At 36.0% G+C, this 14,831-nt stretch overlaps 1 protein-coding gene across 1 annotated transcript; it reads right to left on the bottom strand.

The window, feature by feature from the left end:
* Window positions 1-1,205: 1,205 nt before the first annotated feature.
* LOC126677004 (ALA-interacting subunit 3-like) lies at window positions 1,206-4,193 on the bottom strand. The gene is made up of 5 exons (XM_050371414.1): window positions 3,883-4,193; window positions 3,487-3,805; window positions 2,887-3,184; window positions 1,591-1,880; window positions 1,206-1,444 (listed from the first exon to the last, which is right to left on the bottom strand). Exons 1-5 carry the CDS (start codon window positions 3,944-3,946, stop codon window positions 1,390-1,392), a joined length of 1,026 nt encoding a protein of 341 aa, XP_050227371.1. The 5' UTR covers window positions 3,947-4,193; the 3' UTR covers window positions 1,206-1,389.
* Window positions 4,194-14,831: the final 10,638 nt, after the last annotated feature.

The following is a 14,831-nucleotide window of genomic DNA, read 5'->3' on the forward strand; positions in this document are numbered from 1 at the left end:
ACAATACGGGCGCTTTTTCTAATTATATTAAACAATTACTTCACTTTGATCCTACCATCATACAATTTAAAGATAAAGTATCGAGAAAGAAAAAAAATTGAGCGTCATATTCGTAAAAATGGTAAAGAGGTATCTTTTTCTAATTCTCACTATAAAAAAAAAGGCTTTAATTTATCAAAACTGATTTGGGGTGTGTGAATGGGTGTATTAATGGTATAAGCAAAAAAGCCAGAAAACGATCATGGGAAGAATTTGGATACTGTAGTAAGCCAAAAAATGGGGTTTTTTTTAATATTCGTCTCTTTAAAATGGGAGATTATGTGGCTATGAAGAGAATGGAGATGGTGGACGGGCATAAAAAGGCTGAAATGCAAGCTAAATTGAGGGACTTAAATGTGGCTGAACTGCAAGTGTTTATTAAGCGGATTGATATCTCAAATAGCAAGTGCAGCTCATCAACAGTAATGAGTAGAAGAAAGGTATGTCTGTTTCCTTTTAGCTCACTCAATTTTTAGATATACTACCATATATTGCTGCTATATTTTTGAATTGAATTCACATGTGAAGTGTGGGGTTTATTGTAGTTTGTTGTTTAAGAATGCTTTATTATAAAATCTGCTTTGCAGTTTGCAGAAATGTAAACCTTTTAATGTGTTGAATATCAAGTTTACACTTAAAAAAATATGTAATTGTAACTCATTTTTTATAATCTGCATATATGTTTTTAGGTGGAAGAAAGCTTTTACAGAATAGATTGTGGAAATTGCAGTAGCATGCTGAGCATCAATGTGGATTTTTGGTGAATACGTTGTTTAGTTCGAAATTTGGCTAACTTGTTTAAATTTTTGAGTTCAAATAATGGTTTATGATTTAGCTAGTATGACTATATACCTTTGATGGTTTGTTCTGGGATATGAGACTATGTTATGTTTTAAATATGAGTTATCTATAATTTGGTGCTAGCAAAAAGACCAAGGTTTGCTTTGTCCTTTTTATCATCGATCTAATGCATTATTTTAAGTAAAATATTCTTAATAAGCATTTCAATTTATTTTATTACACAATATTAATTAATGATGCTGGCATTGTTGATTGACAATAATGTTGCTTTAGAGTATTGTTATATCATTCTTTAGCAAACAGAATAATCATGTGAGGGTAGTTTTTTGCTGATAATATAATAGAAATGCAGGAACCTGTAATCATAGTCTCAAGCAAAAGCAGATTCTGTATGATAATTTAAGAGTGGCAAAAGTTATCACAATCAATTCTAATGTATATGTTACAAATACAATTTACTACAATGCTCAAATATTCCACTTCAAAACTTACAAACTTAATACACATAAAATTATCAACCATACATAAGTGTGATTCTGAAAGCTTTTATCAGCGACCCCCAGGAGTTCTGTTCCATGATAAATAAGAAGGATCTCCAAGACGCCTGAAATTGCATTAAAGATAAAACAGTCAGGAAGTTAACTCCAGGTGGACGCTCACGACAATTTTACACAACGATTTAACTGGAACTAGCCCAACAATAATGCAATAAGAAACCAGAATTAGACTTCAAATAGGAAAGAATATTACCGAGGCTTGATGAGATATACAACGGTGAAACACATGGCCAAAAAGAAGCAGATACCCCCAACAGTAATATAAGCAATGCCCAGAAAGTCATTCTTTCCACCGAGCCAGCTTGTAGTTGAAAGCACCAGTTTCTTCTTGCCGTTAAAACTGTATGTATTATACCGGTTCTGCAATGTTACAAGTATCACATCATTAGGCTGGAGATCCCTCTCTATCTTTCCATACAGCTTTCTGAATGTAGGCAAAGCTGCAGTTCGCATCCAAACAATGAGGTCCTCCTGCTGGCTTAACTGCACACAATGTCATATACAACTAGGTCACACACAAGTCAGTTTCTCAAAACCATTAATTTACAACTGATTGATTTATCGGGTGGGAAGGCTGCAGGAAAATTCTGCCACTCGCATTTCACTCAATGATGTAAAAATTTCAGTTCCATTAATAGCAGCAATTATGGTTGCAAAACTGCTCTCGCCTCCCATATACAGCATACGTAAAATAATAATAAACCAAAGTTAACATCTGTATCTTCTAGCACCAGATGACATTTGAAGCTTAATTGCATTTTCTAATTAACAAGAGAAAAAGGACTTGATCATTTTTCATTTTACTCATCTCTATTTAATAATTTTGGGAGGTTAAGACATTTGCACTATGTCGATAGGGAAATGAGCAAACAAGTACAAAAAACATAAAGAAATAAATTAAAATCTTGCTTTGCATATATATAGCACCATGAGGGATAGACATTGGAGAATGAAGATATAGAGGGCCGTTGAGAAAACATGATGTAATTTGCTTACTCTGTACGGAGTTGACAGTTTTACTTGAATAGGGAAAAGATATGTATGTTTTGACTCGCTGGTAGTTGAAGAAAATTGAATAACAAACTTTACATGGAAAAAAATATACAATGTATACGTTTCATATCTAATGAAATCAGAAACACTACTGCTTACTAATCATGATAATGTGAAAATTATATAAATTTCTGATTCCTTATGTCATATTTAATATATCATACTCTAGGTCCTTTTTTGATTGAAAAACATTTCTTTTTGGGTGTGCCTAAAAGATAGAAAATTTCCTTATTTGGATGCTAAATAAAACTAGTTAATTATTCTGAATTCCAGTGTATGATACAAATATAAATGCTCTGATTATACTCCCTCCGTTTTTTTACTTGTCCATTTAGCCAAATGAATTTCTATAATTACTTGTCAAGATGATTTTAGCTATTATCTTCCAAAGTTGAGTTTACAGGAAAGATTTGTATAATTTGACGAAAAAACTTACTGGTATAGTATCATTGAGGGTGGCGCCGCCTTTGAGCTCTCCATTCTGAAAGTTTTTAGGAAAGACATCTTTGCCGAATTTGTGGTCCCTATCACTCTTCCATGAAATTTCCCTCTTGTTCACTGGTAACTGTGTGTTATTGAGGGAGAAAACATAAGTATCATTGAACAAACTCCAAGCTATTAGACCACACGGCACTACTGCAGTCCCATTCACAATATCTTCGGGTTTGCAGGTACTGGTTTCATTCTCAGAACTTCGGCTTCGCAACTGCTCATCGCTTCGGCTCTTTACGTACCTGAAAATTATAATGTAATGGAATCATTTGGTAGCATTCAAACTGAAATAGAATTGGGAACATTCTGATCAGTGGTGGACCCAGAAATTTTATATAAGTGGGCAAGATTGTACCAAAAATTTATAAGATGAATAATATAAAAAATTTAAGGAAGGTCGTAAAACTATACTACTAACGTATATATTCATATTTTGTTCAGGGATTCAAAAAATAAGGTGGTCAACTATAAGCTCTTCCTAGGTCCGCCACGCCACTGATTGTAATAGAATCATAAAAAAGTAGTTTAGTAAATAGATGGATACCTGCGATGATTCTGGTAAAAGTTGTCGAGCTGATAGTATACATAAATAGGCTGCTTCATGCGCTTGGTAATTCTCAAGGTGCGGGTGCAGGTTTTATCAGCAGAGCTTCGAATAAAAGCAACCTTATCGGTTCGGTTAAGGGGAGGAATACACTCCGTCTCGTAGCGGTCGATGATTTCAACAACATCTTGAGACGCAAACAGAGACGCGATTCCGATGGGAATGAAGACGATGCTGACCAGCATGAAGGCAGAAATTACCCATCGGGGAGTCAGAATTGGCTTGCAGGCGGGCAGTTCTTGCTGGGTAAACCTAGAATCTGCACGCACACAATAAAATCAATCATCCACTGCTACACTGGTAAGCAGTAAGCAAGTCAAAGGAAATTATACGTACATTTGGGGCGCTTCGAATTTCTTCTGGGATCGGCGGATCCTGCACTAGAGGTCGCTGTATTCATCGGATCCAAGATGAGAATGAACAAGATGAGAAGAAAGAAGAGAAATTGGGAGCTTTTAAAGAATGAAGATAAAGAAAATTCTTGGTCTTTGACTTCGGAAAGAGTAAAGATGTTTCTCTCTCTCCAGACGGCTAGCCAGCCAACCACGAAATTATTTCTCTACTCTTTCTAGAACTTCACGACTTCATTTTCACAGTCGCCGGTCAAACCAAACTCGCAATTCTTTTTTCATTTTTCTCAATTTCTTATGCTTTTCTTCTCATCATAAATATCTTATGCTTTTTTAATCTATCATTTCACCCTTATCAACTCTCTAACCCTTCATCTTTGATTTAAGGGCTTAATACATTATTTGACCTCTAAACTATACACTTTTTTTCCCCTTAATTTATAAATTAATTGTCTCTTAAATTGGCAATTTACCCCCCGTAACTTGTAAGTTAATTTGCTAAAATGGGCTAATTCCCCATAATCACCAAGTTCGTGTACTAATTAATAACAAAATTAATTTATGTGTTAATTGCCCATTGCTTACAAGTTGAAAGGGCAAATTGCTATTTAAGTCCTTCATCTTTCATTCTCAACTTGTCAATTCTTTTTCTTTAAACTTTGAAACAAAAAAACGTGAACCGCAAATGTATTGATGTAGCAAAAAAATGCATGTTTGATATGCCACCTAACTTGACATATCACTAAAATTGAAGTTTCAATTAGGTTAAACTATAAGATAGAGAGATCAAATTCGTGTAAAAGTGCAAATTCAATGATCCTATGCGTGAAACAGTAAAAGTTCATGGGTCAAAAATATGCTTTAACTATATGACACATCAGCTAGAAATATATGTTTACTCGTCGTTCTTGTTTTATATCCAAACGCTTGGTCCAACTATATAAGAAGAGGTCAAACAATTATAGAACTTACAATTTAAAGGATAAATAGACAAATTTTACAAGTTGAGATATTAGATGGGTAAAATTGAAAGATAAGAGGTAACATGAATTTATAAGTACAAATTCAGAGATCAGAAGATGCATTGAGTCAATATCTACAACATTCCATCCATTCATAAATGTACTTCAACATCAAGAATCAATTTGTAAGAGACAAAAGATACTGATAAGCTCTTATGGTTGGAGCCAATACTATTTAAACTTCCATGGTTGATGTCGTCTCAGTTAGGTCCTTGTAGTTATAATGGTACAAATTAATTCATGTGTAGACACCTATTTTATGAACAGGTAAAAAGTGATAAGAGACTGAATCGGCTAATGATGATTTTTCAAGAAATTGAGAGATTAAAACATAATTAGTCGTAAATAGCTTATAAAAATCCAAATAAATCGTGACCTAAGTCTAAGAAATAGTAATTTCAATATTTTAAAAGTTTATGGCCAATTTGCAAGTTTGGCTGGCTAAATTGACTATACCCAAATTCATAGGATTCTACAAGCCCTTTTTAACATTTTTGTGCACCAAAAATAGCTTTTAACCATGTTTTACATAGCAAGCAATACTAATTAAGAATTTAATTAATAAACTAGGATTTTTACCTAATTCTAACTCTACCTAGTCTATCTTTTCATACTTGTAATCCCACCACCTCACACATTTGTAGAAACGTGATCTAATTCGACTACCGAGTAAACCCTAGACCTAATTCGCCCCTATAAATAGAACCCTAGACCAGCCTATCTAAGGGTAGGACCGGAAACATAAAAAAACGTAACACCAAGCCCTAGGAATTTAGCGGTGGCCGAACGCCCCTCCTTACACACACACACACTAGTCAATTCTAGTCTAGAATCGAGCTAAGTACGCTCTAATTTCTAAAGAATGTCTTGGTGCACACTGATCCGAAGCTAGATTCCACATCCGGATAATCAGAAAACGAGCTAAGGACTCATAATGGTACTTATGAGGACCCTATTATATTCTCTTATCATTATGCCATGTATGATACAGGATTGCTAGATTCTATGTGTTATATTGCATGTTTAGCTTATTTTGACTATTTTTGCAATAAAACTACTATAACCATTAATTTTGATGTTCTTTCCATGGTTTCCATGCAAACTAATTAGAAACATGTCATTAGGCTGTTTTAACATGTTTTATAAATCATATCCAGTTTTCGTTTGATTTTGATGCTTATAACGCATGTTAGGACGTGTTTTATGCTTTTCTTTCCATGAATGTGTTCTTGCTCAAATTGCCATGATTTCATACCAAAAACATTGTTTTTCATATGATTTAGTATGTTTTATCAAATGTATATCGATTCTAGTACATTCTAATGTGTTTTCTGTTCGTTTTTAAGTGTTTTTACATGAAAACCGGAGCCAAACGACAATACATAGTGGCACCGCCGACAAGAGCAACCGCCACCACTCATTTTTGGCACCGTGGTGCCACTATTCTTCGTTCCCAAAATTGATTCCCAAATCCTTTAGACTCCGATTAAAACTTGTTTTCATGTTTTCGAGTTCGTTTGAACTCGAAATTTGGCCCCGTTTGAAACCCACGATTATGTAATCAGTTATAGAATCATAATGTGTGTTGTAAATTTATTTAGGGCCTCGAAGACCATAATTGTAATATGCCAAACCCAACCGGGCCATGAAGTCCATATTTGTCAAAACTAGCAACTTCCAGATGCGATTTTGGGTTCGTCTGAACTCGGAATTGACCCCAGTTTGAACCAATGGATTCGTATCGACGAGAAAAAAAGCAGTCGTGTTCTGACCGAGTCCTGATTTCTTGGTTGAATCGGACTCCGAATCAACTCCGATTTGAACTAGTGGTTTTGTATCGACGAGCCGGTAAACTTTCGTGTTTTAACCGAGAGCCAGATCTGACCGGACCGACGGTCAAATCGAGCCGAGTGCCAGGCACTCAAAAGTCAACGAGGTTAAAAAGTATTCCTAACCTTATATGTATATCCAATTCCCCTTGTGTATGCTAATAATGTTTACTGCTTTCCAAAACCATTCCAAATCAAATAATAACCGGTTAAAGGACTAATCGTCTAAAATTGGTCCATTAATGCAATTACAGCCCATCACCTAGACTTCGTAGGACTAATACGAAAATGTAGTAAACGGTTGTGTAGATTTTTCAAGACTCACCTAATAAAATAAATCAATCACACTTATACATTCGGTTTTAGGATTTGCATGTAATCAATCCAAACCAGCCAGACTTATGAGTATTTGCTAGAAACCTCTTAGGTTGGATGTATGTTTAGGAGTACCTACTACTTGCCTCAAATGTCAGTCCAGATCGAGTTATATACGCGTCAAACGTGTTTACAACTTTCATACTTGTTTATTTACAGCTTTCATATTTTGTGAACTGCATATACTGTTGAGATGAGATAAAAACGAATTTGTCCAGTAAATAAAGCCGGTAACAGATAAGCCAAGCACAAGAGTCTCGGGGAGGTCCATGAACCCTAGTCTTTGGTCCGATGCACGATAGTCTTACCGGATGCGAGTAAGGCTATCTAGTCGGTTAAAAGGCATTTCCTAGTTGAACTAGGTGGTGACTCCATATTTCAAACCATTTTCATATCAAGAAGTCAGCCATAATCCTTAGGCGAGCGGCCCCTGAACCCCGCTCTGCTCACACATGGCCTCTCAGACTATACTCCCAAGAACTCGGGTTCCGCTTGGTTGATGAACTCCCTTTTGGTCTACCTCTGATCGTGGTTTTCACCTCAGGCTCAGTGTAACTTGATTCCTCTGGGTGGAGTCAATCATGGATCATAAAAAGATAATCCGCGTACCCCAGAGCGATCCTGAGTCATCACCTCCCCAACGATCTTGTGAAAATACTGGCAATCCTCTGACTCGACAACACGACCGGCCTGATCGGATGTGTCCACCCCATCACAAATAATAAACTTCGTCCAGAATGGGTGGGTACTCTCCAGACTGATGGGGATACCTGATAATAATAAATCAAAAATATTTTAACTTTTTGTTATGAAAACAAATATTTGAACTTTTAATAACGACATTAATATTTATGATTAGTGTACGAATGTGCTACGTGGCACCTGAATCAATCACTCCTCTCAGCTCACATGCACATGGAATCTGATGCGTCGACCTCAGCACACAGCCACACTGATCATGAACGTTGGTACTCAAATCTCTCATATGCTCCAGTTCCTTAACGATTAAATCCAAACAGTAATATGAGACTTTGCACGACATGTAGTTGAATGGGTGTCACGACCCAATTTATTGAGCCGAGACCGGCGCTAGGGAATGGGAGTGGTAGCTCCGAAACCCGTAGCAAGCCTAAAACCACTAATAATTTTTCGCATTAAAAAACCTATTATTATATATATAGAATATTTTCAGAAAACTCTTTTAGATAACATACTTATAGATATCAAAGTATTATATTAGGGTTTACATTCTAAATAAACTATTTGAAATTAAATCGCTATCCTTATACTGACACCTACTGACTACTGCAGCTCTAGGAACTCATACTTGTGCAAGTCCAATGACTTTTGGCACAATGGAGATGGCTTGTCTGATCCGACTTCTAATACCTGCAAACATCAGAGTGAGGGGTCAGTATTTGGGAAAATACTGAGTGAGTATGCAACTTATTATCGGTATTATCAAAATACACATCGCATACTCAATCATATATATATTTATCTCGATATAATATGAAAATAACATAATATTCATAAATAGCAGATCCGACCGAAACCCTAATCTTAAACTCTGAACTTATCTCATTCCGAATACTCGAATTAAACTGATCCAAGTGGTCCGACCCGGGAGTGTTCACACTCAACCACGTCAGCCGCGACCAATCTCTTAATCTCAAAGTGTGAGTCCAACTCACTGGTGGGTCCAACCCACTAGATACGGGGCTCAGGTTACACCGTAACCGAGTTCTCACTCGTATCACATTCATATCGTATGCGCATTTTATAATCTCATAGACAATCTAGACACGCTAGACTGACTCAAATACTGGTGATCACACAGCCTATTGACACCCAATAGGTAGTTGGTTTCTTCGGATCGCATGCTAGATACTCATATTCAAACAATGAATGTAACGGCATTCATATAATCACATTCATCAAACATACCATCTTATATAAGCAAATCATATAAATGCAACGTATTGATATTCATATTCATAATATATGAAAATAACTTTAATAATAATAATAATACGCGAAAGTAAATTGCCACTCACAGTGACCGCTATCCAAAACTGCACTATTATAATCCCGCAAGCGTAAGCTCCATGCATTGTCCAATCACGTAAACACTTCGGCCCAATGGCTTGGTAGCTCGTCGATACGTCAGTTACTTAGTCGAGTTACCTGTACGTTTAATCCATAAACGTAGGCTTAATATCAAAACTCTAAGTTATAAACTTAGGTTAATATAATCGTAGTTCAAATACGACTTTTAACCTTGATCGTATTCTAATACTTAGTCGAGATACTTGTTATATCTCTTAATCGTATTCCAATACGTATGATACCTTTAAACTTTAGGGTTTAGTTTCATTCCGATGAAGTTTCAAGTAGTTTTCAGGACAATGCGCAGGTGCTGCCTGCGCACTGACACTGTTTAGTAAAACGACGATCTCTCCCAATTGAACCGTTGGATCGAGATAAAATTGGACAGTGGCGTTTCTAAGAGGCAAATCTATAAACTGACCGTAGGGTTTCTCAATCTGGCAACATTTAGGTAGTGTGCGAACGCACACAATGAGTGTGCGAACGCACACCCCAAAATTCAAGGAGTGTGCGGACGCACACTCAATGTGTGCGAACGCACACCCTTGACAGCCCCCGGAAAAGTCATTTTCTGGGCCCTTCGCCGCTTTTCGGCACTCCCGACGTGCTTCCGCTTCATTTAACATATAACCCAATTCGAATCTCACCAAATACGACTATAGAAACGCGATTACAATTCGTTTAATTCGTTAAAACGATATAACCCTAATTTACTAATTCTCACAATAAAAACGTCAAGCTTACCTCGATTTGAAGCTTAACGATGATAGAGAATCGAATTCTGGACGAATCGATATAAAGAACTCGCGATTTGGACGAGAAACGGCGAAACCGCGGCGGATCGAAGTCGATCGTCAAAACCTTCTGTGAATTTCTTTCTCCTTCTGATCATATGAATTCATTCCTTTCCTTAACATATAAGTTGGCTAATTAGCCACTTTAATCCTTCAGTTTTTTTAACTTAAACCATTTCTCTTTTAAACTTTCTTATTTAACCAAACGGTTAAATTATCCTTCTAACTCGATCATTTACGTATTATTTATATCCATATAAATAATACTAATACAAGATTATTACTTTCCGTCAATAATTTTCCAATTTCTATTCTCGAAGCTTAATTGGCTAATTTACACTTTGGTCCTTGAAACTTTTCAAAAGTTACAATTTAGCCCAAACGCATCCGCGTCCAAATTTTAAAAGGTCTCCGATTGACCCGAAACTTTTACCACATATACTATAAAACATTTCGCGGACCTTGGCAAAATAATATCCCTTCGGGTCTTATATGGTTAAATTACCATTTTAGTCCCTGTACTTTATTTTGCGACTTTCTTGACACTTTTCTCTTCTAATTCCAATTCCAACTTTAGAATTGGAATATAATATTAAATTCCTCGCCATAATCTTTTTCAAAACCGTCCTGCTAATATTTTATACTTATCTTAATTTCTCGAAAATCCTTCCGATATCGGTACTCCGGCGATGCAACACTGGACACGTGGTCCAATTAAATACTTAAATATTTTGGGGTATTACATTCTTCCCTCCTTATAAAAATTCGTCCTCGAATTTTCATATAACTCCTTGACTTAACTTAAACCCTTACCCTTTTGAACTTCATTCATCACTCCATTTTTACATTAATGTTAACCGTCATTGACGACCTTTCATATCGTCTCCGTCCTTCATAGTGATTTTAGTCGTTTTCTTATGTATTATGACTCCTTACCTTTGATTGCTTCTCTTAATCCTATAACACAATCCTTGTGTTTGTCCTTTGTCTAACATTCATTGCTATAACCTTTTATAATTGTAATTGAACTTTCAGCTTCTTACTGATGTTCAATGATAGCTCGTCTTAATGATATCTTATTATTAAAGACGATAATCTTCGTCATTAGGCTTCCTTGTTTAAATGATCCGTTAATCTTCTCTATTTGGTCGTTGTCACGACTTGATCTTGTTTTCCGATATCGTTTAATCTTATCATCATTCCTTGTTGAGTGATATGGACACTCAAACCACTCGGGTTTCACTACTTACGTAGTCTTTCTTGTATGACTATTGCCGTCGGCTGATTATTATTTATAGTAGTGCTAGGAGCTTATTCCACTCTCTGTTATCTCCTTTTATCTCGTCACTTCACTTCTCGTATGAAGATTCTTTCACTATCGTTGTTAATCATGGTTATCCATGAGGTGAATCCTCAGGTTATATCCTTATGAGGTCTTCACTTTTCTTGTAAAGTTCAATTAACTTTCTCCTTGCATCTTGATATTTCATATATCACTCTATTCATTTGCATATCCAGTGATCTATTACCTTTAAGCATGACGTACAATTCTTTGAAATTCCTTGTCTCTTCTTTCCTCACATCAATCTGGTTTCCAATCAGTTAGGGTTTTCATATTGGTCGTTAACATCTTATCTTAATAAGACAGTGTGTGACCAATGCTCATGCAGGCTTTCTTTGCTTCCATTCCTTAAGTGAAGATCTTAATCCTTTTGCAATCATATACTTACATATGAATGTTCCTTGATGACATCATGGCTCACTCCATGCTTGATCTTTTTATTCATCATAATCTAACTCTTTTTTTATCTATTCCTTCCTTCCAATTCTCAATCTTAATTGGCTCTTAACTTCCAAATCATTTCCCTCTTACTATCATGTAGTACTAAACTTACTTCTCATTACTATTCATGATCTTTCCATTTCACTTGTTATTCCCACTTCTATCCATATCGTAGGTATACTTCTTCGTTACTTTCTTTGACTTCTTGTCCTTAGTTAACCAATAGGATTAATAGTCTAAATGCTATTATCCTATGGTACTCTTATTGCGTTCCTAATTCACGCTTTTATCATATTTCTTGATTATCTTCTATTGCATTCTTTGCTTTCCTCTTCTACGCACCTTGTACATCGTATACTATTTGTTTTTAATATCCACAACATCAATCATTAATAGAGAGTTGTGGCCTTTTTCGTCTGAATTTCTCGATGTAGTGCGTTCTCAATCGTATATATATTATCATGGCCGTCTGTAAAACCGATCATATGCGGGTATCACCTCTATCGCATCTCGTATTCCTGATTTTTCTTGTTTCGGCACTCTGAACGTCGATTACCAATTAAATAATGGGCCGCAATTCTTTTGCCTGAATTATTGACGTAGTGCATTCTCCATTACTTACATATCGCCCTATTGTACCCTTACTGACATCTTAACTGTCAGTGGATCCATTCATATGACTCTATCATCTTTATCCCTTTTTGTTTCTATGCGTTGACGACTACATAGAATTTAATCCATATGATCCTCTCGTCATCTTTCCACGTGACTTTCTCTTTTTCATTTCTCAATAACTCTTATCAAGTTCTTTGCGACATACGCAGGTTATCCGTACTTTCCTTAACTCTGTTTACTTTAACTAACTTCTTATTATCCATAATCTACTTTTGCGTCTTTATACTATATCATATACGTCATGTACCTTTAGTAATCCCTCGACCGTACGCAAGAAGTCAGTGGAATACAGTCCTACTGGTAGCATTTCTTGTGAAAAGGAGCGCATTTGCTTCTTAACCTGATCAGAGCCACTCGTGTCTGACCATTGGCTATCTCCACATCCTCCCTCAAATTGTGATATTACCGTACACTGGATCAGAAATGCTTACTCCGGTACTCCTCGACATCGGACTAGTATGATAACTCTTCTTCCTCGAAGTCCTCTTCCTGAGGATCTCTTTCTGGGAATGTATCAAACAAATTTGATCGTGTCTAATACATCTTAATCCTTTGAGGATCATAACCAATCTTCTATATCGATCACATTATGTACTTTATTCTTTATTTGCTTTACTTGAAGTCTAAGGTTTAGCACTTCACAAGCATCCATTACATTTGTACCTTTTTCAGCCTATTATTTCGTTTCATAATTGATACCTTGAGGTGGAAGTTTCAACTCTCAATCCACCGATTGCAGTTCTTGTTGTTTATCTCTTGATCTAAGTACCTTGATCTTTCCCGATTATCCTCAACCGGAACTAATAGTTGAAAGAATTTCCCAAATCGGGTCACAAACTTAGTTCATGTTATTTGGTCTTTCACCGCTCTAATTGCATGTCGGAACTAATTATAGGTTGAACCTTTCATCGACATCTTTATTGACATTACTGTTTGTCCGTCATCCGCTCTATGTGTACGAGCATCTTACTTTACTTTCCTAGTGGTTTTAGCATACCGCTTGATCCATCAAACGCTTTTAGTCTTAACTTAAGTATGCAAACATCAAATCTCTACATGTATTCCTTCCTTCACGTTGATACTATCTTTGTATCCCTCATTCTATTATTGACATACAATTCCTTGTGTCACTTACTTTTACTGCTACTGATTCTTAATGATGTTGGGTTATTGCGGCACATCCAATGCCTGTATATTCCCACTTTGTCTTGCTAGGTTCTCATTAACCTTTATCTCGTCTTTGGCCTTTACTGGCCAATTAGAGTAGATTGCATTCGGCTTGGTTACCTCGATCTTCTTCTTGCGTCTCATATACTTGCTGTGCAACAGTTCGCGCAGTTCTTTGTTCATAGTATAGCGATTATATAAAGGAATACTGACAAACTCCTTAAATATAACACTTATTAATCATCACAACTAATCGCTGTCCACGTACGTTGGACTTTAGGAACATCTCTTTCCTTTTTACCTTTTATGATTACATCGTTTATTGCTAGTCTTCTGAGTGTTCTAACTCATTGTAGACTTAGCAATTTACGAAAACATATACTCGCATTGTATATGTTACACACATATATCTATCGTAGCTATAAGCATCTATGTTAACCGGATTCAAGAAAATCAGTGTCCCCTAGATTTTCTTGATTACGTATCGCATCTTAAGTCTTGCGAGCATTCCACTCACATGGACTTAATCAAACATCATAAGTATCAAAACATATCATACATGTTCTATACATTATTAATCGGATATAAATTATTATCCGAACACATATACTATTCTAATTGTGTACTAGTTTGCTTAATCAAGGCTAAGTTCAATAACTAGAGGTACAAATCCTATATTCTCTCACTTATACGTATTCATTCGCCTCCTAGCCTTGATCACAGCTTGTTCGCGAGCATCTCACTTCCGTCACAGAGTTCTGGTCTAGGTATACTCACATTAAAAACAAAACTCTTTGAAAAACTCTTTCAAATAAAACGACTCATTTAAAAATTTCATTTAAATCTTAGCAAAATTGTGCACTAGGGTGATGACGTCTCTCATCCCCAAAGAGTTGCCACATCTCACCTCTTCGCCTGAACATAATGCATATGATGCATGTCCTATTGATGCATGTATTGATGTATGTAGTGATGCATTTCTATCGATGTCGTGGCATTTATCGATGGCTATTACGGGTCTAGGCACAATTATGCTTTTAGAATCATTAAACAAATAACTTTAACGAGTTATAAACTTCGAGTTTTGTAAGTTCTCTAGACCTTTAAACTCTGCTTCTGAAAAGTTCCTCAACTTTTACAACTTTGCATTCCTTCTCCACACTCTTTCTAAAATTTTGATC

The sequence above is a fragment of the Mercurialis annua genome, linkage group LG4, assembly GCF_937616625.2.
Source record: "Mercurialis annua linkage group LG4, ddMerAnnu1.2, whole genome shotgun sequence".
NCBI classification, from domain to species: domain Eukaryota; kingdom Viridiplantae; phylum Streptophyta; class Magnoliopsida; order Malpighiales; family Euphorbiaceae; genus Mercurialis; species Mercurialis annua.